The sequence below is a fragment of the Anastrepha obliqua genome, chromosome 3, assembly GCF_027943255.1.
Source record: "Anastrepha obliqua isolate idAnaObli1 chromosome 3, idAnaObli1_1.0, whole genome shotgun sequence".
NCBI lineage: Eukaryota > Metazoa > Arthropoda > Insecta > Diptera > Tephritidae > Anastrepha > Anastrepha obliqua.
The window spans coordinates 49,903,683-49,928,091 of NC_072894.1; the positions used below are offsets into that span (position 1 = coordinate 49,903,683).

Below are 24,409 nucleotides of genomic sequence, written 5' to 3' on the forward strand. Positions count from 1 at the left end.
AGCCGACTCCGAACGGCAGATATTTTTATGAGGAGCTTTTTCATGGCATAAATACACTCGGAGGTTTGCCATTGCCTGCCGAGGGGCGACCGCTGTTAGAAAAATGTTTGTATTAATTTTGGTTTCACCGAGATTCGAACCAACGTTCTCTCTATGAATTCCGAATGGTAATCACCCATTCGGTTACGACGGCCACCAAGCAAGCATACAAAGGTCAAACCCGGTCCTCTGACACTAAAAAAATTGCTGGGTTTTTTCCTTTAGGATCTTAACTTTGCCTGTTAGATGGTTAAACTACAATTTTCACATATTGACTAAACCGTAACCATTGGAGAAGAAAATAGAAAAGAAAAGGACGAACTGCATTGAACAGCCGAAATCCATTTAACGATAACGCGAATGGAACGGTTTTTCGTTATTTAATTTTGTTCTGGAATCCGAATGTACATGGTAAAAGAAAAAAACAAACCAGACGGTATACTGCTAACACCCAAGGCGATTTAAATATCTAAGGTAGTATCATTAAAAACAGTTAATTTATTTTCGCGATTTTGACAAGTCTGACGTCAGCTCACTTCGCAATACAAAACAAACCAAAGGAGGAGAAATTACATGTTTATGAAAATTCAGTGAATGAATTGGTAAATTGTGATTTGTGAGATTTAAATTAATCAAACTACAATATCAATTGTATTCATTTTGACTCATCGAAAAATCATTTGAAACTGCATAAAAAAAAAAATTAAATCTCAGTTGATGTAATAGGTAAAAAATAGCAAAATGCGTATCTTTTTAAAGTATTTTTTTCTCCATTTGATGGCATCACTATAAGCTGCTTGCTACTAAGGCGAATTCATAGAAGATGGCTTTAGTAACGGAACAATACATGTATTCTTTTTCTGCAATTTGGTGGTTTGATTGTCAAAATATCTATGAGAATGTAGAAAAAATCAATTAAGGTAACAAGAAAGAAGAGTAAATTAGCATTCAAACACCGAATCGCAAGAAAAAAAACACAAATCAACTGCTATAGCGAAATTACTTTGTATGGGTTTGCTTTACTTCAACCCCAAGGATGTAGAAAATCGCCAAAAATAAAGTAACTGCATTGTAGAAAATGGATCTTGCAATGAGTAACTGTTTTGAGAAGCCGTCACCTTCAGTACTCAATTCGCCGTGGTTCAACCCTGTATAACCGGCACAGCTGAAAACAAACTCCACATTTTGTTGATCATTTTGCATTATTTTCAATCATTTAACGAAATCCCTTAAAGCAACTATTTTAAAATAGGAAATGACTGCAGTGCCTCCGCCTTCGAATGTATCCACATTGTTACCACTCGGTATGTATACCATAGTATGTAAAAGGAATATTTGTCAACTACATTAACGTTTTTTGCACGCGCAGAATTGGTGGACAAATGCATAGGCTCTCGCATACACATTATCATGAAGAATGATAAAGAGATGGTTGGTACCTTGTTGGGGTTTGACGATTTCGTGAATATGTTATTAAATGATGTAACGGAATATGAAAATACGCCGGAAGGTCGTCGTATAACCAAACTCGATCAAATACTTCTCAATGGCAATAATATAACAATGGTGATTAGCGGCAGCATATGTGTATTATTTATAATCATTTAAGAAAATATGTTTTGTCTTACAGTTAGTCCCTGGCGGCGATATACCGGAGTGAGAGGTTTGAAATAAATGAATCAACTCTTCCCTTAGGATTTACTGAGAGCAGGCAAAAATATAATAAATTTAAATTTAATCACTAAGTATATACATTTGTGTATCTTATTTCTTATTGTGCATAAATGTGCACACTATCTCGATGTAAGTTCCCTAATTGACCTTCATAAATTATATCGTTTATGGCTTTCTTTGCGTAAATTTGTTGCTCGGGTGTCATTTTTTGTAATTCCATAGCCCATGTTTCAGCCAATTTAAGTTCATATTCCCCGAATGGCTTCGTACTGGTCATGTTTGCAGCGTCTGGTAAAGAGACGAACTCATCCCGCTTTATGTTAATGTTATCCTCAGTTGTGGTGGACGAGCTCTCATCAATAATTTCTATGTTTATTCGTTCATTATGATCATCCAGGATTTGAAAATTCTTGTAATGAAATGTATGCATGTTAGGTTTGTTAATTAGGCACATTACATTCGTAGCTTACCTCCTTCTTTGTAGTCATATGATCTTGTAAAAATTTCATTTGATCAAAATACCACAAATTGGAGTCCTTCCGCCCTTCTTGTGACAGACGCTTTAGCTCTTTGCGGAAATTTGTTCTCAACGTATTTATTTTCTTTGTTACATCTTTGCGATCAACATTTGCATATTTCTCACGAAATTTACCAACTAAAATTTCATAAGCTTCATTCTTTTTTTCTTTTTTGCGGTATTCTGGCGACTTCGAGTCCCACAGTGCCGGCAGAGACTTGTATACTTTAAGGCAATCGATAATAAAAGCGCGCTCCTCCTTTTTGTCAATGAGGCCCATATTTACTCCAACAAACTATGGAAAAAATTTAAATTTATTGCACAATTATTACCCCAATCCAAAGCTGGATTGAAGCTTGTTCAATTAAATTGACACCAGCAATTGTCATCTAAAAATGCTACACTAGTGATGTACAGATACTTGTTTGAGTGAAAAGTTACCGATTAGCACAAAACCTAAGGTGATGTATTATTTATGTAATCGTATTTGCAGAGACGTTAAAAATGTGTATTTATAATTATTCTCATATAAAGGGAAGACATTATAAAAAATTGATGCATTATATGCAGTGTTAAATTATTCTCTATAGTGTAGTGGAAAATCAATAAAAGATTCATGAGAAACATAAAGTTGTTTGTGATAACCCACGATATAGTCATAAAAAGCAAGGTAAATGAGTTTCCTTAGTTTTATAGCTCCTTAAATCTGAATATATATCTATACAAATAGTATGATGTGAAATTATCAGTCATTTTTTTACTATTGTTGCACTCATATCAGGCCAATAAGTGGCAAAAAGCAAGGGTGATTGAATACAAAATTGCGTCTTCTTAGCTGCACGCGTATATATTGCGTACTTTAATGTACTTTTGTTTGTTTATTTCCTGTACTGGCATCACTCATTTGCCAAATTTACCAAAATAATAATGTACCGGTTTTCGGAAGGCGCCACCTTCTGTCTTCTCTACATCGTGACAGTGAGAGCTGTTGAGCTGATTTTTGTTTACGTATGTAGCAAAATATTTACTTATTACAAAAAATGGAAGTAAATGTAAAAATAAATGGCAATTGATTTGAAGGGAGTTGTCGAGAATTCTCAAGCAAGAAAACAGCTGATAAACATCAGTTGCAATTTAAACACATCAAACAAAGGGACAAGGTGATTTCAAAGCACCAATTAAAATACAAGGAATTCAGTAGTGAATACTGGAATATTAAGGTTTGTACATTAAAAATTAACCATTCAGATAAAGTGCCGGCAAAAAATTATAGCTTTGTGAAATTGATAATAAGACGCAAATCAGCTGTTAACGCAAATCAGCTGTTGCAAGCATTTGGGAATTTGGCGTTCGCGTACTCTTTTTTTTATATTTTTCTCTTGCTACTACTACTGGATTTTTTTCTCTGGCGATTTATTCAAACAGACTAATTTGTCCAGCATTGCAACTTCCTTCAAAATTAATCGTCAGTTTGCTCTCCGAATTTTCTCTTCCTTGTAGTTTTTCAAACAGCACGAATGCGATTTGACAAAATTTGTGAAGATTTGTACCAATTATTTGCATCGCGAGCACACCTACTACGTATGAAACACAGCAAATAGTCAGCTGATCAATTTTAGTAGGCATGTAAACAATTTACAAATCTTTCACGGAAATCGTTTTATACTAATTTTAAGAAAACATGCCAATCACTGATCGTGAGAAACTTGGTATTGTTGATTTTTTGGTAAAGGAAGAGCAAAATGTACCGGTATTATTACAAGTGGCCAGAAGTGTGACAAAGAACATTTGCGATGTGGCGACAACGCATGGTAAATGCTTGTATAGGTCCAATCTTATACAGGTAGCGCAGATTAATAAACTTCTTTTCTTATATCTTATATTACTTGCAGAAGCACTGGACTACGTGTATGTACAGGTTGGCGATACACTTACTTTGTTAAATAAGCGGCTTATAACTCGGGAAATGATATTTAAATACTTACATCAGCGGAAAATTCAAGTGAATGCAGATTTTACCAAGGGCGCTTTAATTAGCAAAATTTTAGAATATTGGAATTCCAAATCCGAGTCTAACAATGATTTCGCATTACTTAATGACAGTAATACCACCACTAGCAAACAATTTTTACATAAAGTAAATGAAAATACGTTCAACACAGCCATCAGCGATAGTATATCTGGCTCAAACGAAGCGAACGACAATGAACCTCGGTATCCCATCCATTTATTGGCACGAAAATTTACTGAATGGTTTTTCAACAATCTTAATAAAGAAGGCTTAAAAGTTGAGGATTTTTGGTCAGATTCTCAACTGCAATTGAGAATCGCTGCCACAGATCAAATCAACGATTATGAGTGTGCCGGTGCAAATGAAGTGATAGTGAATATTTTACGATCGAAAGAGCAATTTGGCTTCTATTTCAATCCGAACCTCACTCATGCTGGCGTTCAAGGACGAATGAATGTGCACGGGCTAGTGTTGGTATTGGCATGTGGTACCCTTCATACGGAGCAGAATTGCGTTGGCGTATTTGAGTGTACATTTGGCCTCCTACGAGACCCATTTTCCGAAAACAACTGGAAGGTGAAAACAATGCAGTGTGTATTACGTAGTCAGGCAGCAGCAATGATGCCCAGTTTGTGTGACAGTGAAACTCTTGTAGAATCACTTGGCTTACCGATACCGGAAGGAGAAATTACGTAGCCGTAGTAGATATACCAAATGTCCATGCTGAGTAATATGGGCATTATTTTATTTGTTCTTAGTACCATATGTAATAAATTATTATTATTTCTTCTTCAAGTTGTATTTATTTAATTTTCAAAAAGATTATATTGATGAAAAACTAACGGGAAAATACGTAGAGTTGTCGACGGAAAAAAAGTGATCAATGTATAATGAAGTTCTGACAAAACTACCTCTATCTATTTGACTAGAAAGAGCAGCCGGTTCTACGTTACCGGAATGACTCGGGTTTTCCCGACCAAGGGTTGTCTTCCCAGTAAACTAGCCCTGTTTAGTGTACGTACCAGAATTTTTATTTTAAGAGTAATACAGGATTTCTAATAGATGCATGACCGCCATAACTATATGCTCTAGCAAACTGCATTGTATGAGATTAACATATTTGTTATACGCAACATATTCAATAAAATGCATGGTTACCACCATTAGCTATAAAGGCTTCACATCTTCGGGTCATACATTTTGTTAATTTCTGCACAAGTTGTGAAGGTAATCGGTTCCAAATTTGCCTTGCTAACCCTTTGACCATCCACATTTGTTTTCCTTTGAGTTTTTGCAAATATTTTCAATAGGGTTGGCATTAGGCGTCTATGAAGGCAAATTCAACATTTTAGTCCCTTGTTGGTGTTTCCACTCGATACACTTTCGACTTCGATGCTTGGAATCTATACTTTCTTGTAAAATTCTAAATATCTTCGCAGCTGATAGTAATAATGCGCTTTAGTAAATTTTATTCATTAAAACTTGCAACGGCCACATTCTTTTTCGGAAAAGCAGCCCCAAACGTGAACCTTAACTGGATGTGTAACAGTTCGTTGAAGTTGACGATTATCAGCAGTGCACCAGGACCGACATATGCAACTATTCACATAAAAGGAAGATTCAATCGTAAATATTATGTTTGCCCAATTCCGTTCTGAATTTGTTTTAGCTCATGCAAGTATTTTTTCATTTTGTAGCTATCAGCAACTTTTCCTTACAACTGTTTCATTTTACACAACGATAAGTTTGGCTTTGTAACAAAGAAATACATGACCTTCTAATCTTGCTTGGGAGAAGTATTTTTTTGGGCATCGTTCGTGGAAGTCGTCAACGCTTTTAACTTCGGAATATCATTGCACCCATTCATTTATGAACAGCTTCGAATTCTACAACTATTTTGCTGCAAATGCATGTGCAATTTTTGGAGCTTTAGGATGTGCACATAGGAACACTGCTTCAAATCGATTTTCATATGCGGAACTCAATTCTTTTATAAATACAACGTACGCTTGCTAAATATCTTACAAAACTGAAAAATGGAATTGAATTCTGCCGGATACGCTTCCATTAGACAGACTATCAGCCTTTTATTAGTAAGAAAAAATACAAATGCAAAAATTTCTTCCTGATAAGCGCAATGAAGTCAGCGGTCGTCATCATCTATCTCATCCATCGGTAAGCCCAAGAATAGGCTGTTTCGACAGGGTGGAACCAGAGGGATAGAGGTTTGGATCAGTGGGTTTATGAGTATACTACAATATCCAGAACGAAATTGTGCGAGTGCAGCGCGAGTTACACCCCTGTCTCACAACACGCTAACAGGCATTTTTTCACAAATGGAGGCACCTAGTTTTATGCCCTCTCCAAACGGCAAATGATTTTTTATGGCAGAAATTCATTGTCTACCGAGGAGCGACCGCTATTAGAAAATTATTTTTCTATCAATTGGAGTTTCGTGCCCGGTGTGTCGAACATGCGCACTCCCGAATGGTAGTCACGCACAAATCCATTTGGCTATGGTGGCCACATTTGCAATATGCGAGTGCATTAATGGTGTAGAAAATATGTAATTTTGCAAATTCGAAAGCTACGTAACTACAATTGAATGAATAATGCGGGCTTAATGAAATCTATTGCAACCAAATAGAAGTACGTTTGGACTGAAAATTCTTATCTGTATCCCATAAACGATTTACGTTTGATTGATTTACATTTAAATGTCTAACGATTTCCCCTTGGTTATTGGTTAATTAATACTTAATAAGTATTTTAATGAAAACTTCTCCATTGTCACTTTTTTCGGCCAACAAAACTTAACTTAAATTAAGTACTTTACCAATAGAGGATTAACCTTGGTCTTTTCCCACTTCGACGCGATGATTTGACCAAGTGTACGAACGATTGTTTCTTTGTCATCGCAGCGCATCCTCGGTTTACCTTAAAAAATTCAAACAAATGTTTTGTATTACTGTATAAAAGCGCTTGCAGCTAAAAATTATTCACTTACTGCCATCAAATAATTACAAATTTTACAGATTTAATTTTTTGTATTGTACTTAGCGTCGCTGTGCAACAGCCCCCTGAAAATTTAAAAGAAAAACAATATACACTTTAGATAAAAATTTAGCCTTAATTTTTTAAGTTCATAATTTCGTGAATTGTTCCATTGGAAGCACATGGCGTAGAAAATGATTTGCGTCGCTATCCGTTACAGCAAATCGATTCTCACGCCGTTCCGAAATGGAGATTTGTACTAAATAATTCACTTAAATCCCAAATTATTATTACCAGAGCTATAAACAAAAAACATGATGTTCTCACGTTCGACGCAGATGGAGGTAGGCATCAGCACGTCTGCGCTCTATTTGGTGCACAGCGACATTCTGAAATAAAATCAAATAATATAGAAATGTATTGGCATAAGAACATGCAGGGGGGAGGAATATACATTTTTTGGTTGTACTTTTTTTCGTTTGGAAAAAATAATGTTTTAAAAAAAGTCTGAAAAGGTACTTTTCGAAACCGGATTTAATCCAGTTAATTGCTTTCAAATAATCTACAAATGTTTTAATCTTAAAAATCCGGAAACTTTTCTAAATATCAAATTAATTTAAAATATAAGTTAAATTTAGTTACTAAAAACGGAATTTTCCATGTTTAAGACGAATTTCGAATGTATCCCGATGTCGATTGTTTATACTATTTATATAATGCCTTTAGACAAATGCACCATATAGAATTTCATTGCACAGATTTCCTCATCTTATATATTTCTCCCCCCAAACTCCCGCCCCTTCCCCACCCAACACACAATTTTTTCAAAAGCTTCAAAATATGCATACATATATATGTCTATCAAATTAGGAAAAAAATTGATTCATATATATCTGCATGTATAAGGAAAGGACCCATACACATGTGTTAAAAGCAAACTGTTTGCTTTACTATATACTCATTGAGCAAAATTAAATACCCGTATTAAATTTAGGTAAGGAACCTAAAATAGATCACATAACCCACTAAAGCTATGTACAATATGTATACGTATAACTAATTGAAATGTCAAATGAAAAGATACTTCAATATTTTGCATATTAACTAAGTTCGTTTAATATGATACAACTTCTTGATTTTGATGTAATCGTGATTTTGAAACACAATCAATAAATTACTGGATTCAATTACGTTACATTCCAATTTTAAGTGCTAGACGAAGTAACAAATATTTTAAGTTTCCCCGCGCATATACGCTTCAACCTAGGATTGGACTATTGGTTTTGTACTTTGGCAAATATAATTTATATTAATTTTTCAAACCAGTCGAGATTTGTAAAGGTAAAACTTAAAGTTCAAATAAAAATGTGTTCAGTTCAAATATCTCTGTTGCATTTCTACTATTTTCCCGATGCCCACACTGGTACTCAAAATACTCGTAAAAGATACATCTATGAAAAAATGTTTTTATCGCGTATAAATAATTGTATAATGCTTCATTTATAAACACTATACACTGTCAGAATGTAACAGATAATACAATACTAGCAGCATTTTAGGAAAGAATTACATTGTGTGTATGCCTGGTGTCGAGGCGTCCATTATTCATTTTCATTTCATTATAAATTGCGGAGACACATTCCTTAAGTCGTCGCTTACATCTTTTCCTGAATAAAAGGATGTGTGAGTGCTTGATTCAAAGAAATTCTTTTCGATGGATCAAGTGCAAAGATATTATCCAACAGATCCTTGAGTTGGGTTACTTTACGATGCTGGTCATCTGGTAAATTCTGATCAGCAATAAGTTCCTGCTGCAGATTCCGTGTGGGTTTTACGACAGGCATAACCACGATCTTCTCCTAAACAAAAACCGTTTGAAATTTTTAGCATGCAACTCATATAGCGATGAAATATTTACCCTCTCTGTAATTTTATCTATTTCATGATAAAGGAAGCTGCAGCTCTGATCAAAGTGTTGGTCCTTGAATTGACCTTTGCGAATGATACGATTTGGTATTTTTCCTGCAAACGAAAAAAAAAATGTAAGAAATTTTCGAAATATCGACTAAGAACACAAATTGTTGCTTGATATTCAATATTTTGAGCAATTTCAAAGAAAACTTTTGACTTTACCTTTTAAGTCCATGAAAAATTTCAACATCTGGTTGTTACTCTTTCCACTGAAGAGTATTTTGCCGGTATATAGTTCATAGATTGTACACCCAGCAGACCACATGTCAATTCCGTAATCATAAGTAATACCCAATATTATTTCCGGTGCCCGATAAAAACGCGATATTAAATATGGCGTTATCTCGTTGTCATTGATTGTTGATGCCGAACCGAAATCACAAAGTTTTAGACACAAATTATTTTCATTGACAAGAATGTTATCGGGCTTAATATCCGCATGAAGTATTCCTGTTTTTTTAAGTAGCTTAAGGGCCAGAAACAGTTGCTGGGTATAGCTACGCACTGCTTTGATATGTAAACCAACATTTTTGCCATATTTCTTAAGAACTTCGCGAAGGTTCATCGATAATGGTTCAAACACCATGCAAAGATGCTAAATTTAAATAATAAATCAGTATTCAAAAATTTATTTATTTTCACTTTATTGTAATCATACCTGTTTATGGAAAAAATGCCGGAACAGCCGTAAGCAGTGGAATCTATCTTCTGGATCGGCATCGTTTAACTTTTTAAGAATCTCCAATTCACGCAGACCCGTTTTATGCCTTAAAATTTAAAGATATATAACGAACCTATATATATATATTTGTCTTACATTATTTCGTTATTACGGATAATTTTCACTGCCACATTTGCATTTCCACGTGCTTGATCACGAGCTCTCACTACGTTACTGAAAACACCCTGTCCAGTATAACCGCTCACAACGTAACGGTTGTCTAGTATTTCCCCAATACGGACACGATAATAGCCCTCAGCATCATCCCAGTTGTCTGTCAATGCCGGGTTTTCATTTTGGGTTTTATTCAACACAATAGCATTAGGAGACTGTAAAAAATAAAGTATATTTGAAAAGTTTTCAATAGATTTTGTATTGCAAGAGCATTGACAGTTACGAGCAAGCGACTCACATCAAAATTCGAGTCTACATCTTGATCAGCAAACATATCCCATTCGGGTCGCTTTTCCTTAGCACTACTTTTAGTTTTTCTATCATCGTCTACGTCATTGAAATCCTCGCGCTTAATCTCATCTGGCGGTTGTTTTGAAGGTTTATTTGGTGAATTGGCGGTGTATTGAGTGTTCTCTTCAACTGGGGAGGCGTTTCGTTCTCTTCGATGATGTGAAGAATTACTTGGAGGAGAGGATTCGTCTTTCCCTCCTAGTTTCTACAATTATAATTAAGTTATTTAAAATAATTCAATCATTTCACAATATATATACTTTCAATAACTCCTCACGCTGTTTTCGTCGCATTTCAATAATTTTTTCTTCTTCGTCTTCGTCCTCATTGATATCAATATCCAAATTACCCTCATCCTCGCTGCTTGAATCTTTCACTTCAGCTTTTTGCCCCTCACTTAGCGAATCACGATAACGATCCTTTTCCCTATCACGACCACGCTCCTCACCTCGCCAACCATCTCGATCGTTTTTTCCAGTACGCTGACGTTCTCGTTCTATCCGACGCCGATCCGACTCGACTTTACTTCGGCTATGAGATCTCATTCGACGATCACGGTCACGTTCACGTTCACGCTCCCGTCCTCGAGAGTTGCCGAAGGAGCCTCCACCACTGCGTTCCTGTTGCCTTATTCGATCCTCTCGAGCGCGTCGGTCACGATCGCGACTATTTTCTCGCTCCCGTTGCTTATCACGATTTATTTCCAGGCGAAGGTCTTCTTTGTTTCTGTTTTGATCATGCAAGCCCCGCCGCTGACGGCCACAGCTGTGACTATCGTCTCGACGTCGATGAGTGTTGGTCTCTGACTCTCGACGTTGCGACCGACTACGGCTGGAGCTACGCTTAAGATTTGTGTGTCTGTCTCGCGAACTTTGTCTGCGTGAGTAGTGTGCATCCTGTTGTTGATGGCGATGATGGTGGTGGTAATGTTCAGCAGTTGACTTCTTCTGTGGCGACGGTAGACGCTCTTCTTGTACTACACCAAAAGAAGTGCGCGAAAATTTGCGCTTAAATTCAGGTGTTCGGTGCCCACCGCTGGAATCATCCAATAATATAACATCGGGTTCATTTGATATATGTTTTTTACTTAGTTTACTAATATTTTTACTGGTTGACGAAGAAGATGATAACGACCGCTTTTTAGCTGAGTGGGTGATTTCAGCTCTGTTGTCAAATTCAGTTGTGTTTGCCGTTTCGTTATGAAGACTGCGGTTTACAATTGGTACTTTATAAGCGCTATCTTCACCATCAGATTCTGATAAATAAGCTCCTAATCGGGCCTGAAGTAAAGCCTTTTGTTTCATCAATTCCTCGAGGTTGAGCTCATCCTCTATGATAGCAACATCTGGGCTAGCGACATCAATAGGGCTACAAATAAGGAAAATGCAACAAATTTAAAACTTTAACAACACTTCTACTTACACTTCACTTTCGCTGCCCGATGATGCAACTTCCATAGTAGGCAAAATATTATTTTTTATAGTTTTAGTAATCTCCTCCACCAAGCTACAAGGATCTGTTTGAACATTGGATTTTGTTATAGTGAATCTACCTCCATTTGAGGTCTGGTTGCCAGAGATCAATGTAGTGGCATCTTTACTGACATGCAAATGCATTATTTCTGTAAACTTTTCATTTAGAGCCCCACTGCGCCGTTTATCACCAGTATCTTCCGAAACTGAGGATTCACTATGCTTATGGTGACGTTTCTTCGACTTTTTATGCTTCCTATGAGATTTCTCACTTTTGGTTGATTTTTTATGTGTCTTTTGTTTTTTGGCCTTTTTATGTGAGCTTAGAGAATGTTTAAAACGTTTTTCCTCCGTGGACTCGTTGGAGTCATAGCTACGGATAAATTATCAAAATTTTCAACACATAGGCATACACATAAGAATATTAAAAATGACTCTCATAACCTCATTCATATTGTTCTGAAGCTACTCACCTATTTTCATCGCTAGACATTTTTGGTATTTATTTTATGCAGGCACACGAAATTTAGCTAGCCAGTCGAACTTTGTCAGAATAATTAATTTATACCAAAATTTTCTTGGGTATTATAAAATTTCTTTTATAAATTAATGCAGTTAAATCTAAATCAGCCAATAAAATTTAACATTTGTTCGTAATAAACTTAGCTGTGGTAGACTCTACAAAAATACAGGGTTGTGTATAATTATTAATAAAAGTTCTGACCACGGCACATTACATAGGTGGCAATGATGATAGAATACATGGTTGCATCTTCAGAGTTCGCTGTATCGTCATGCCCAAAGCGAATTGAGTACAGATGGTGGCGTGTTCCCAAAATAGTGGCTTTACTTTTCGCAATTTCTTGCCAATACAAAACAAACGAGAAAGCCAAACAAAAGCAGGAGAAATTACATGTTTGTGAAAATTCAGTGAATGGCGAAATTAAAGCATAAATTAATATAATGCCTCCAAATGCAGTTTTTTTGCGTTTCTATGCAGAAGACGCCGGCGCAAGAAGCTGTGTGTATGCGTGTGTATAACATCTTGTGTTTGGTGGTTTTCATTGCTTCCGCCTACCCTTCCTCGTCACAAACAAGTAATTCCCCTTCCTTTTGTTTGTATATTCATGGACTCTAACGACACAGCGACACTTCCACGACAGTCGGTTCTACGTTACCGAAACGATCCGGATTTATATCCGGCCAAGGACTGTCACTTCAGCAGCATTCCCCGTATGTAAGTATGGGGAATGTTTATGCTGCTACAACAACAACAACAACACAGCGAATTCGGAAGGCACAGTCTTGTATTTTATCATCATCGTTTAGAATTCGACTGAAACTCCCAAGTAACGTGACAACCAAAGTTACTCTCACAGTTTTCGTTTTCATCATAGCTAAATAGCAAACCTGGTAATATATCATCCTTGGTCGTAAACAAACCGCCGCCACATCCCCTTTTACGTTAGCAAATCAATTGATTCACGCGAAATCCTTGAGTGTCAATGAACTGTCTGATATTGGCCACGCTTTCTGAATTCTTTATACCATGCATCAAAAGGTACGAAAATGCTAGAAAAAACACTTTTTTTTCCTACTATTTTTTTGACAAGCACCAGGTGAGAGTTTGACAGACACCTAGATGTGTAATAGTGTGAGTGCTTGATCTTTTTGCTAGAGCGTAATGGCCATGCTATGCCAAATTCGATTATTTATGGGAACATTAAAAACAACACAAATCGCAAAAAAAAATACAAAATAATATCTGTGACTTGAAAATTTTACAATGACAAATATATTTAATATATTTCTTAGCTATAATAACGCTAATTAAGTTAGGGTTATAGGTATTGTATATATCTCCTATAAATAATAATAATAATGCTTTTCTATCGGGAAATATTTAAATTTGTACGAAATTTTGTAGATTTTTTTAAACTCTTTTTGCAACCATGTTATATAAAAGACCGTTTTGGAATCAGTTGATCTCAGCTGAGAGCATTTTTTGACCACCAGCTGAGTGTGTTTTAAGTTATCTATTTGTACAATGATTAAAATGCAACCAACAGTTTTTATTTTCGTCCCAGAAAAATGTAAACAACGATAACAGTAGTGAATACGAAAATTCATAAGAAATATTTTGATATAGGGAGTCGAGTTCATAAAAGTATATACAAACGTAATATTCAAATTATAACAACACTGGTTTATTTTTATTTCATGCACTCAATTTGACTTCTATACTTCTCATATCTCGCAACAATTATATGGCATATCAAAGGTCAAGGGTGTGAAAAACCGCGCTATACGTAATATAATAATTCTTGTGTATATAACATTCCGCCAGTAAGAATATAAATTAGAGCAAGGATGTCTTTTGGAAAATTAGTCGGAGCAATTGATGAGGGCACTACGTCTGCCCGTTTCATGATTTTTCGAGCTGGTACAAACAATGTCGTATGTTACCATCAAATTGATGTGCCATCTATTTATCCACAGGTTGGAATTAGCAATTATCGTCTTAGCGCTAGTTACACTTTTATTTCTCGTTTTTAGGAAGGCTGGGTGGAACAAGATCCTATGGTCATATATGATGTGGTTGTGAAGTGTATTGAAGAAGCAGTAAACAAACTGGAAAAGTTAGGTGGATCGGTTAAGGTAAATTTTTAAGAGCACGAATAGCTTTACTATTGAAATAATATTTATCTAAACAATTTATAATCTATTCAAAATTCCAACATTATATTTAAAACCATATACATATATACAACAAATCAATTGCAAAAATATCTACAGCACACTTGTAGTACATAACTTCAATTCCTAATATACATCAATATTGTCTTTTAATAAAATCACGGTACTTCTGAGCCTCTGCTATACGATCCTCTATCGAACGGTCTGGTTGGTCCAAGCATCGATCATCCATACGTGTATAAATATGATCATTTTCACTGAAATCACCTGGTCGTCGAGGCATTATGTGGAAATGCACATGCGGCACTGTTTGACCGGCATCCGGTCCATCTTGAACTGTTACTGTTGCTGAGGTTGTTCCATAGAAATCTTCTAGCATACGCTGTATTTTACAAACCGTACAAAACAGATCACACATTTCGTGGCACAACAAATTGTCTAGGCGTTTCATCTCTCGCTTTGTGGAAACCAAAACATGACCCTTCACTACACAACGCAAATTAGTAAATGCGAAGCAGTGTTCTGTTTCGTAGAAAATGGTTTCTTTTCGTATGGTATTGTTGGCAAATTTCCAATCCTGAGTAATATCTATAATTCCCATGCCAAAGGCTGTTAATGAGTACACATCATTGCGCTTATGGTGAAGTACTGGCATATTTCTTCGAACAGAAGCGTTTTTGTTCAGATCAATTTCCGCCGTTGCTACAGCCAAGTTTTCATTTTCGCAATTGGCCAGCACTTTGCCCCAAGGATCTACTATTAAACCGTGGCCCCAACTAGTGCGTTTAGAGTTGTGTGCACCAATTTGAGCGGCAGCGATGACATAACATTGATTTTCAATAGCTCGTGCGCGTAAAAGAATTTCCCAATGTGCTTTGCCTGTTGAGTACGCGAATGCTGAGGGATAAGTAAGTACTTGCGCTCCAGACTTTCGTAAAATAGAACTAGCCTCACCAAACCGTAAATCGTAACATATTTGCATTCCCAACAAGCCGATGGGTGTGTTTACAGGGGGGACCATATGCGTGCCTGGATTAACTACATCAGATTCCCGAAAACGCATTTCTTCTGTTTCAACATCAAAGAGATGCAGTTTGCGATAGAAGCTTACCACCTCACCAATATCGTTAAGCAACACATGCGTGTTGTATATTTTTTCCGTTTTACATTTATTTTCATCGAGTATGGATTCATGTATACCACCCAAGGATAACCACATTCTATGAGTTTTAGCCAACTCTTTATATTTATTCATAGTAGCACCGTCCAAAGGTTCTGACAACTCCAGTGTTTGCTTACGATGCTCACCGACAAAGTCGCAGCATTCCGGCAAGAATAAGAATGTTGCACACTGCATTTTTGCTTTTGCAAATAATTCTTCAACTTGCCGCATATTGTCCGCTTTGTTATTTGTGGCACACATCTGCCCAATAGCGATAACCTTGGATGATTGATTTGAAGACATTCTTATCGAAAGGTTGTTCCAAAGAAAATGGTGTTTGGTTACTTTTCCAACCATAAATTCAAACAATTGTCGATGGCAAGACATAGATTGGGCCACTGCTTCTCACGTACGTCCTTTAGTTTTTTATCAGTTTTCACCTTTTGTAATTTGTTATGAAATGTCAGTTTTTTGCGAAAATATTCACCTCGTCAGGGTTGTTAAATCGATTTATTTCGCTAATATTAGACGGTACCTTTTTATGTTGTCATTGAAATTTATCGAATAGAGAGTTGTTTTACACCATAGAACAAATTAATGAAACTTATTATGAAAATGGGCGATCTTTAAGAATAATATGTAGCAAAATTCGTGCTACTTTGACGGCAATTGAAAGATTGGGGAATAAAATTTAAGAAAATGGTTCTGCCGAGGATAAAAAGAGGACTGGGAGACGTTCTGTTGAGAATATTGTTGCTGTAGCGCAAAGTGTTACTTAACAACTTTCAACATCGATATGTCGACGGTCTAAACAATTCGTGACTGTTTTGAGGATTTTACCAGTAGCCATGATCATGGCCATTTTGCACATGCAATTTTTAAGAACCGAAATAATAATACGTTCACATATAAGTAGATGATCTATTTTTTCGCCCTTAACTCAAAATCCCTAATTAAAAAGCGCGTTAAAATTTTTGTTAAATATTATTAACTATAGATTCATTTTACAGAAAAAAGTGTGTGTCCATGAAAGTTTTGTCCTCTTATTACTTATTATAAAATGAAATATAGAATATCCCATGCGCATTGCTGCCACAATTTTTTGCAACCTCAGTAAACATCGCATACGCTTTCCTCCTACTGTTTATTATTAGCAGACAATTAAATTAGTTATTCCTTCTCCTTGTATTTTCGTCATATCGTTAATAATAATTAAAGAAACCAAAAACACCGAAATATTCCATCAAAATAATTTCCATGAAGAAAAACCTCTCAAAGCAGTCTTGACAGCTGATTGTCAATTTTGCAGATAATCTGCCATATATGCACGGGTAGATTAGTTTGGTGAATTTATAGGTGATTAATGCATATGTGAACGTATTATATGTTTGTACATGATTTATTTTGAAACAAAATCTAAGCGCGTCTTTGGAAATACCCCTTACCTACAAACAAACTCCCGAGGTAACGAAATTAGTGTGAGTACCCCTAGTATCGTTTTAACGAGATAGAAGAGCAAAAGGTTGTTCACACTTAGAAAAGTTTACCGAGCTAGGGAATACAACTTAAATGAGTACGATGTGGAAATCCCTGTTGTAAACAAAACTGATGTAGAATTTCAGTGCATTTACAATCGGTGTTTGTTATCGAACATAGTATCTATAAAAGGTGGTGTGATTAGAGCAAGGCGAATTTAGAATAGTTAATTTGGATTAGAGCAAGGTGGATTTATTATAATAAATTATTAAATAAATCCACCTTGGATTAGAGTAGTTAATTTCTTCTTCTTCCACTTGTCTTTAATTAGAAATGCCAGTAAAACGGAATGACGGAAGTTGTGTTGTGTATGCGCGACAAACTAATTTTATCTATTTGTCATTGATTCTATTCTTCCCTTGACAGTTCTAATTTAAAAAAGGTTGTTACTCGAATGCCACCAACTTGAAGAGATTTGCCTTGAAACTAATCTGAGATAAGCTAACCAAATCTTTGTGAAAATATAATTATAATTTCAAACCATTGCTGTAGCAGCATGAACATTCCCCATTCTGACATACGGGGAATGCTGCTGGTGGAGTGGCTATCCTTGGCAGGATATAAATCCTGGTCGTTTCGGTAACGTAGAACCGACTGCCGACTAATTTCAAACTATAGTTAGGTTAGGTTTCCAGTTAAAGGCAATATGTACGGGGCATTGGAAAACTGACCTTATTAGTATTGAGTACTTTTATTTCTAATTACGACTACATTTTTACGGTAATTGAAGCTTAGACTAAAATGTTGTAAGTCAAGTCATTTAAAATTCAATTATCTTTTTATTCAAGGATATTGTTGCTATTGGCATAACAAACCAAAGGGAATCAACCATAATATGGGACCGTGAAACCGGTAAACCGTTACATAATGCTATAATTTGGTTGGATAATCGCACCTCAAGTACTGTTGATGAACTCGTCGAGACAATACCCAACAAATCTCGGAATATCAATTACTTAAAACCACTATGTGGACTCCCTATCTCGCCTTATTTCTCAGCATTAAAAATGCGTTGGATGCGCGATCATGTAGGCGAAGTTCAAAAAGCCATGGAGGCAAATACTTGCCAAGCTGGGACCATAGATACATGGTTAATCTATAAATTGACGGGGGGACCTAATGGTGGAGTTCACTTAACTGATGTAACAAATGCATCTCGAACTATGCTTATGAATATCGAGACGTTAAGGTGGGACCCACATCTGCTACGTTTCTTTGGACTGCCAGTCTCTATGTTACCACAAATTCGGTCAAGTGCTGAGAATTATGGTGATGTGGTTGTGGGAGTTTTAAAAAATGTTCCAATTACTTCGTGCTTGGGAGACCAGCAGGCGGCACTTGTAGGACAGCAATGTTTGAATCATGGACTTGCTAAGTCTACATATGGCACAGGTTGTTTTCTGCTCTACAATACGGGATCGTCAATGGTGCAATCTAAACACGGCTTACTTACAACAGTCGGTTATCAATTAGGTCCACGTTCACCTGTAATGTATGCTTTAGAAGGTAGTGTAGCGATTGCTGGTGCAGCTATAAATTGGATGAAAAACAATTTGGAATTATTTGATTCCGTCAGTCAAGTAGAGGAGATGGCTGGAAAAGTTGATAATTCTCTGGATGTTTACTTTGTTCCTGCATTCAGTGGACTTTATGCTCCATATTGGAACCAAGAAGCTCGCGGGTAGATATAGTAATTTGCAAAATAAAGCAGGAGTAAAATATAAATATATAATTTAAAATTTAGGGCAATTTGTGGACTCAGCGAAGAAACAACGAGCGAGCATATCGTGCGCGCAACTCTGGAAGCCATCTGTTTCCAAGTCAGAGATATTTTAGAATCAATGCGCAAAGACTGTGGTATTCCACTGACGAAATTAATGGTTGATGGAGGTATGACCGCAAATAATCTATTCCTACAGCTACAAGCCGACCTGGTGGGCATTAACGTAATTCGTGCTAAGATGCAGGAGACAACAGCATTGGTAAATACGGTATATTTTAAATTACACCTTTTACTGAAACATTTGTCTCGAATCCAGGGTGCTGCGCTGGCCGCGTATATGGTAGTAGAATCCAGTTTTGACATTGCAGCACCCCTCGCTGGCAGTTCCGGTCAACTGAGCGTTTTTAAGCCAGCCATTGGCAATCATGAAAGGAATATACGTTACAAAAAGTGGAAGATGGCTATAGAACGTTGCATGAATTGGGAATCTTCTACACTGATGGAATCTTAAAAGATATAATAATAATGTTGTTTGCAAACGAACCATGAAAAAAACTCCCTACATATGTATACATGTAGGTTTTTTTTAATATGAATGATATAATGCTTTAAATATTATATAAATAAATACGAATTTTATGTAAATAGAAAACGTATATTAATATCATAATTGTGTTTAGTTGTATGGAGGAGGAAAAATAGTACAAACGCCTACAAATTTAAATGTATTCTCACAAATGCTAAGTTTTTTGTGTTAGGACCTGTGCATTCAAATTGATTCTTCAACGCCACCACCAGAGGCTTGTTCAAGATCGTTCAGCATGATAACACCACCAGCAGCTTCATCAACTGCAACTGCAACAGGTGCTCCAATTGCTTCACCACCACCCACCCCTTCAGCATCAGCCACAAACGGTGCACGCACCTCAGCATTTATATTTACTTCAGGAGGTCGTATTGGATTACCACCTAGATGAAATTATTTATATATATTGTACTTCAAAATATGTAAATATATGCATATATATATATATATATTACTTGCGTCTAGTTCCAAGGGCGGATCTGCATTAGCTTCAGCCAAATTTGTCACTGACTTGGATTTGACGCATTGAAAATCAACGTGACGGCTTTTCGCTTCTTCTTTCTCCCAAGACATGTGTATAAACGGGCGTTGCACGTAACTGTAAATTACTTCAGCGCGGCCACCAGGCCTTCGACGTATCTTTTCTTTGTGCGTTGGGTAACCTTCAATGCCACAACGTATTTTCTTTAAGCCGCGATCTTTCATCACTTGTTTAGCTACGTCACGATTCTCGATGTATTTAAAAAATCGATGCATAGCGGTACTATGAACAGCTAAAATTATTATTTTACATATTAGAACATTAACTTAATTCTAGGTAAACATATTTTTTAAATCAAACACATACTTTGGCAGTATTCTTCACCCATTTGAGGAGGAAATTCTTCATCCCAGTCTACAACATCATCGTCCAATAAAACTACAACGTGACACTCACGATCACCGCGTTGTGCTGATGCAACCATTAGGGGCAGTATAAGATCCTCAAGGAAAACTTCAAATTGCTGTCGAGCACCTTCGTTGCTGAGTTCATGTAGTAAACCTCCTTTGAGATATACGCATACAAACACATAAGCGTACATTGGGGAAGGGGAATGAGTACGTATTAAAAAATCAACAACAACAACAAAAGAAAGAGGGAAGAGAGAGAAAATTGCTACTAAATGACAAATGACTTTTTTATAATTCCCTGCATGTATCTCTGTTCAAAACTTAAAAAAAATATATATTATATATTGCATTTTTTATACCCGCGCACACTTGTGACCACTTTTGCTGTTGTATGTAACAGCTTAAAGGATTTGAGATAGATAAATAAATATATGAATATTCAAAAATACTGAGAATGATGTGAGGAATCGATTAAACTCTGGCTGTCCGTCCGCCCGTCCTTGCGTACGGTAACTTTAGTAAAAAATAATTTATGTGACCTGGTCTATGAAAAGGTACCTTACGTGTCAAAAAATCATTTTTCACTTTTTTGTTGATTCGAATAGTTTGTGGAAGGCTCTTTAAAATGGTGAAAACCAGGAAGTCATAATTTGTTTAAAAGTTTGTTAAAAGTAAAAAAAAGAAAAGTACAACTACGAAAATACAAAAGCTAACTTATTTTTTAAAGCGATTTCTGCGATTTGCATTAACTTTTTCTTATTTATTTATATATAAAAAAAATGTTTTTCACTGGTTCTGTGATTTTATTGATACTGTGATCTATGCTGAAGAAAATAAGCCAAACCGGATTGAAAAATATTAATATTTAAAAAAGTTACAAGGGTTTTTAGAAGTTAAAACTTTAACTGCAGTTTTCTCGAAAACTTGTTTTCGCACGTAAGGTACCTTTTCGTAGACCAGGTCACATATTTCAATGAAATTTGTTACGCATATTACTTTTTGACCAGGAAAGATTGATATTGAAAATGGACAATATCGGCCAATAACCGATTGCGATATAAATATAATACTATTGAGATCGGGCACGTTCACTTTTTACATGTTAAGATTAAATTTCTCTTCGCTCGTCTGATGTTACAAGCTATATCTCTCATTGTCTACATATGAGTCTAATTATATTTTACTAAAATGTGCGCGGGTATTATATAAAGTTCGGCCCGCACTGGTTCACCAGGGATTTGTTCAAAAAAACTCACGTAAATTCTGGCACCGAACCGTAGTCGCATCGAATGGTATAAGGAGATAATCACACGCTTCTTTAAGTTCGGGAACAGATACCGTTGGAGGGCAGCGAATTATGCCGGTTTTGTAATACTCGAGTATTGCGCGGAAAACAGTATGAGAAATTCCTTCAGCTACTTCGTATTCACCACGCTCATTGGGATGAACAAATTGAAAGCCTGAACTAAACATTGTACCCAGCATGGTGTTCGGTTGCGCTGTAACTAATGCCTGTTCAATAACAAACCGCACATTGTCCACCAATAGTGCAATACGATCTCCCGGGCGCATCACAATACCTCCTCCAACATTTTGGTTTGCATTATTATTAGATACATTAGAGCCTGTCGTGTTTGATTTGTCGTGTTTCGGTATAGCACCACTAGCTGCACTCATATTGGCCCTATGCTGAGTAAGGTGATGAGGCGGCTGTGATTTACCTCCGATGTTGCGCTGCAAATAACAACTGCTCCTACAGAAATTGTAGTAATATACAAGTAAAAGATATATGTTACAAAACCTACAACCTTTTAGTACTTGTATTTACCTATTTCTGTTTTTTAAAATTCTTCGACGTCGCTCCTCGGCTTCAAGATTCTCTTCAATACTACTGCTGTCACTGTACGAATCCTCACCGTTAAGTTGGTTTTGTTTTGTTGGTTTTGTAGAGTTGTTGCTACTACTACTATTTCCAGAATTCGGAGAAGTTGTTGACATCGTTTCCGTTGGATGGACGAAGCTGGAACGGCTTCTTAAATTCCAACCCTCTTTTGCAATTGACGTGGTTCGGTTTAAAGTCCCTGCGTCCGTCGCTGCCTTCGCGCCCACTTCTTTGACTTATAGAGAACTCTTCGAACAATGCCTTTGTTTTTAACGAATTTAACACATGAGCCATTCAACCCTACACCCCAACCACGTCCCTTAATCCTAGTGATTTGTTTCAATTTTCCCTGTGTATTATTTTAGATGACCAACAGATTTGTTAATTTTGTTCGTTTCAGGTGTGTTTTGAACACCATTAAAGTAAAAAATGCACGAGCAAATTTGGCAGAAATGTTGAAATCTATATAGATTTCACCAGTTTAACTAAAGTAATCACGCAAACTCTAAAACGTTAAAAATTTTCACGTAGTAGTTCACCATGATTTTAGTTCTAATCCCCTTAGCTGAAATGTCATTACATGGTATACACCACTTTATATGTAGAGGTGCAATTGGACTTTTAAGAATAGATGGTATATATCATGGTGAAAAGAACTGAGGAGGTGCGGCCAATAGCAAACCGCACAAATTAATATGAAGCATTCAAATGTAGTTTGCGTTATATGCTGAAGGTACCGTAACAAGAAAGTATGTATGTGTGCGTATAGTTTCTCGTGTTTGGTTGTTTTCATTGCTTTCGCCTATTCTTCTTCACACACAAGTAACTCCCCTTTCTTTTGTTTGTTTATTCATGGACTCTTACGACACAGCGAATTCGGAAGATGCAATCTATGTCTTTATCATTCCTGGATGTAACCAGGACATGAAAACGGTTTGTTTAAAAAAAAACTGTGTTGGTGATACACCAAAACAATATACGAATACAACTTATTCGAGGAATCAACACGACATTTGCTTCACTGCGTCGCACAATGTTTTTCAAGCTGGAAAAAATCACAATTAGACGTATTTGGTATTCCTGGCACGCTTCAGAAAAACTATTTTGCCCTTCTTTTTGTCTTAATTTCATCCAAAATATTAAAGCTATGAAAGAACAAATTTGGTTTACGAGTTTAGTCTCTAGTACAGTAAGTGGACGTTGGTTCCATGTGTAGAAGTCTATGCAAGTAGGAAAATTCCCTGATTGCCATTCGCTTAGGAGCTCACAACTTCCAGGTTTCGCTCAAGTATCCTCTGCGTTGTTCCCGAACATCTGTTCGAAAGTGAGTTAATGTGCGATGTCGAAGCAACCCAGAATATCTGGTTGTGCGCTGAGTTTGGGAGCCTCAGATGAATACTGCTTAATCTGATAACGACCCCTTCAAACGGACTAAGGATTATGATAAGAGAGTATGCATCTGGAAATGGCAATAGACAACCAGAAGATTCGCCACTAGTACCTCAATGCTGCTATCTGGGAGTACTGCCCACAAATTCGGCATGCAGGAGCAATGCAGCAGTGTTTTTCGTTCTTTACATACTGTCGCCGAAGAATAAATTAGATTTCGGCGAGCCTGAAAAAACAATTGGTAAGACAAGGAAAGTCATGCTGCCTATAGAACCACGCTGCGATCGGGCGCAACTCGAGCCATGTTGGATCGCTACCGGGAGTTGAAAAAGGAAGAGAGACATATTATCAGAATGAAGAAACGAAATATGTGAGTGCGAGGTGCTTGAGATACTGGCCAAAAGTAAAAAATCGCCGAAAATTCCACCAGAAAGTTCGACGGCTTAAAAAGGATCCACGATCGGGGCGATTTCCTGTAAGAACAAAGAAGGGACCTGGTAACTGACATCTAGAGCGTACTTAAATTAAATTAAACCTGCTAAATAGTGACAAATGCGCATGTCACAGAGTTATTGACGACGAGACTGTCGTTCCGACTATGACGAAGAAAAAACCCGTGGGAGCTGACGGACTGCGGGCTGAGCTATTTAAACATAGCTGATACAAGCACCTTACCAGC

At 36.6% G+C, this 24,409-nt stretch overlaps 7 protein-coding genes across 14 annotated transcripts; 3 read left to right on the forward strand and 4 right to left on the reverse strand.

Annotated features, from left to right (window-relative positions):
• The first annotated feature begins 1,207 nt into the window (after positions 1 to 1,207).
• LOC129240488 (U6 snRNA-associated Sm-like protein LSm5) lies at positions 1,208 to 1,789 on the forward strand. Its single transcript, XM_054876320.1, has 3 exons — positions 1,208 to 1,343; positions 1,409 to 1,605; positions 1,670 to 1,789. The coding sequence occupies exons 1-3, from the start codon at positions 1,295 to 1,297 to the stop codon at positions 1,697 to 1,699; spliced, it is 276 nt and encodes a 91-aa protein (XP_054732295.1). The 5' UTR covers positions 1,208 to 1,294; the 3' UTR covers positions 1,700 to 1,789.
• Positions 1,610 to 7,623, reverse strand: LOC129240487 (uncharacterized). 3 transcript variants are annotated; one of them, XM_054876318.1, is made up of 5 exons: positions 7,530 to 7,623; positions 7,249 to 7,321; positions 7,093 to 7,178; positions 2,184 to 2,525; positions 1,610 to 2,122 (listed from the first exon to the last, which is right to left on the reverse strand). In XM_054876318.1, exons 3-5 carry the CDS (start codon positions 7,165 to 7,167, stop codon positions 1,811 to 1,813), a joined length of 729 nt encoding a protein of 242 aa, XP_054732293.1. In that variant the 5' UTR covers positions 7,168 to 7,178; positions 7,249 to 7,321; positions 7,530 to 7,623; the 3' UTR covers positions 1,610 to 1,810. The 3 variants fall into 3 exon arrangements, with proteins under 3 accessions (XP_054732293.1, XP_054732292.1, XP_054732294.1); XM_054876317.1 differs by having other exon boundaries at positions 7,078 to 7,178; XM_054876319.1 differs by lacking the exons at positions 7,093 to 7,178; positions 7,249 to 7,321; positions 7,530 to 7,623 and adding an exon at positions 5,439 to 5,604.
• Positions 3,818 to 5,036, forward strand: LOC129240486 (uncharacterized protein C3orf38 homolog). 2 transcript variants are annotated; one of them, XM_054876316.1, is made up of 3 exons: positions 3,818 to 4,041; positions 4,123 to 4,332; positions 4,393 to 5,036. In XM_054876316.1, exons 1-3 carry the CDS (start codon positions 3,912 to 3,914, stop codon positions 4,935 to 4,937), a joined length of 885 nt encoding a protein of 294 aa, XP_054732291.1. In that variant the 5' UTR covers positions 3,818 to 3,911; the 3' UTR covers positions 4,938 to 5,036. The 2 variants fall into 2 exon arrangements, with proteins under 2 accessions (XP_054732291.1, XP_054732289.1); XM_054876314.1 differs by having other exon boundaries at positions 4,123 to 5,036.
• Positions 7,624 to 8,324: 701 nt separating the features above from the next.
• LOC129240485 (serine/threonine-protein kinase PRP4 homolog) lies at positions 8,325 to 12,462 on the reverse strand. The gene is made up of 9 exons (XM_054876313.1): positions 12,338 to 12,462; positions 11,815 to 12,237; positions 10,653 to 11,760; positions 10,340 to 10,597; positions 10,024 to 10,256; positions 9,865 to 9,973; positions 9,369 to 9,801; positions 9,154 to 9,257; positions 8,325 to 9,094 (listed from the first exon to the last, which is right to left on the reverse strand). The coding sequence occupies exons 1-9, from the start codon at positions 12,355 to 12,357 to the stop codon at positions 8,891 to 8,893; spliced, it is 2,892 nt and encodes a 963-aa protein (XP_054732288.1). The 5' UTR covers positions 12,358 to 12,462; the 3' UTR covers positions 8,325 to 8,890.
• A 1,160-nt stretch (positions 12,463 to 13,622) lies between these two features.
• LOC129241206 (glycerol kinase-like) lies at positions 13,623 to 19,563 on the forward strand. Of its 4 annotated transcripts, none has more exons than XM_054877425.1 (6): positions 13,623 to 13,711; positions 14,146 to 14,363; positions 14,421 to 14,522; positions 18,048 to 18,940; positions 19,004 to 19,241; positions 19,299 to 19,563. In XM_054877425.1, the coding sequence occupies exons 2-6, from the start codon at positions 14,235 to 14,237 to the stop codon at positions 19,491 to 19,493; spliced, it is 1,557 nt and encodes a 518-aa protein (XP_054733400.1). In that variant the 5' UTR covers positions 13,623 to 13,711; positions 14,146 to 14,234; the 3' UTR covers positions 19,494 to 19,563. The 4 variants fall into 4 exon arrangements, with proteins under 4 accessions (XP_054733400.1, XP_054733401.1, XP_054733399.1 ...); XM_054877426.1 differs by lacking the exon at positions 13,623 to 13,711 and adding an exon at positions 13,907 to 13,957; XM_054877424.1 differs by lacking the exon at positions 13,623 to 13,711 and adding an exon at positions 13,957 to 14,043.
• Positions 14,579 to 16,165, reverse strand: LOC129241207 (nitrilase and fragile histidine triad fusion protein NitFhit-like). The gene has a single exon (XM_054877427.1). It carries the CDS (start codon positions 16,108 to 16,110, stop codon positions 14,698 to 14,700), a length of 1,413 nt encoding a protein of 470 aa, XP_054733402.1. The 5' UTR covers positions 16,111 to 16,165; the 3' UTR covers positions 14,579 to 14,697.
• Positions 19,564 to 19,616: 53 nt separating the features above from the next.
• LOC129242454 (BTB/POZ domain-containing protein 10-like) lies at positions 19,617 to 22,866 on the reverse strand. 2 transcript variants are annotated; one of them, XM_054879099.1, is made up of 5 exons: positions 22,288 to 22,866; positions 21,716 to 22,212; positions 20,416 to 20,610; positions 20,024 to 20,341; positions 19,617 to 19,951 (listed from the first exon to the last, which is right to left on the reverse strand). In XM_054879099.1, the coding sequence occupies exons 1-5, from the start codon at positions 22,455 to 22,457 to the stop codon at positions 19,752 to 19,754; spliced, it is 1,380 nt and encodes a 459-aa protein (XP_054735074.1). In that variant the 5' UTR covers positions 22,458 to 22,866; the 3' UTR covers positions 19,617 to 19,751. The 2 variants fall into 2 exon arrangements, with proteins under 2 accessions (XP_054735074.1, XP_054735072.1); XM_054879097.1 differs by having other exon boundaries at positions 20,416 to 20,613; positions 22,288 to 22,864.
• Positions 22,867 to 24,409: the final 1,543 nt, after the last annotated feature.

Coding starts and splice junctions, on each gene's coding strand:
- LOC129240488 (XM_054876320.1), top strand. CDS start 1,295: ATGACTGCAGTGCCTCCGCCTTCGAATGTATCCACATTGTTACCACTC. Junction 1,344..1,408: donor ATCCACATTGTTACCACTCG/GTATGTATACCA, acceptor TTGCACGCGCAG/AATTGGTGGACAAATGCATA. Junction 1,606..1,669: donor ATGGCAATAATATAACAATG/GTGATTAGCGGC, acceptor TTTGTCTTACAG/TTAGTCCCTGGCGGCGATAT.
- LOC129240486 (XM_054876314.1), top strand. CDS start 3,912: ATGCCAATCACTGATCGTGAGAAACTTGGTATTGTTGATTTTTTGGTA. Junction 4,042..4,122: donor CGATGTGGCGACAACGCATG/GTAAATGCTTGT, acceptor TATTACTTGCAG/AAGCACTGGACTACGTGTAT.
- LOC129240487 (XM_054876317.1), bottom strand. CDS start 7,167: ATGCGCTGCGATGACAAAGAAACAATCGTTCGTACACTTGGTCAAATC. Junction 2,526..7,077: donor CCAAGGTTAATCCTCTATTG/GTAAAGTACTTA, acceptor TTTTTTCCATAG/TTTGTTGGAGTAAATATGGG. Junction 2,123..2,183: donor ATATGACTACAAAGAAGGAG/GTAAGCTACGAA, acceptor TTTCATTACAAG/AATTTTCAAATCCTGGATGA.
- LOC129240485 (XM_054876313.1), bottom strand. CDS start 12,357: ATGTCTAGCGATGAAAATAG. Junction 10,598..10,652: donor AGCGTGAGGAGTTATTGAAA/GTATATATATTG, acceptor TTATAATTGTAG/AAACTAGGAGGGAAAGACGA. Junction 9,258..9,368: donor ATTTTTCATGGACTTAAAAG/GTAAAGTCAAAA, acceptor TTTCGTTTGCAG/GAAAAATACCAAATCGTATC.
- LOC129241206 (XM_054877425.1), top strand. CDS start 14,235: ATGTCTTTTGGAAAATTAGTCGGAGCAATTGATGAGGGCACTACGTCT. Junction 18,941..19,003: donor TGGAACCAAGAAGCTCGCGG/GTAGATATAGTA, acceptor TTTAAAATTTAG/GGCAATTTGTGGACTCAGCG. Junction 19,242..19,298: donor TGCAGGAGACAACAGCATTG/GTAAATACGGTA, acceptor TCTCGAATCCAG/GGTGCTGCGCTGGCCGCGTA.
- LOC129241207 (XM_054877427.1), bottom strand. CDS start 16,110: ATGTCTTGCCATCGACAATTGTTTGAATTTATGGTTGGAAAAGTAACC.
- LOC129242454 (XM_054879097.1), bottom strand. CDS start 22,457: ATGTCAACAACTTCTCCGAATTCTGGAAATAGTAGTAGTAGCAACAAC. Junction 20,614..21,715: donor GGTTCGGTGCCAGAATTTAC/GTGAGTTTTTTT, acceptor TATATCTCAAAG/GAGGTTTACTACATGAACTC. Junction 19,952..20,023: donor GCCCTTGGAACTAGACGCAA/GTAATATATATA, acceptor AATTTCATCTAG/GTGGTAATCCAATACGACCT.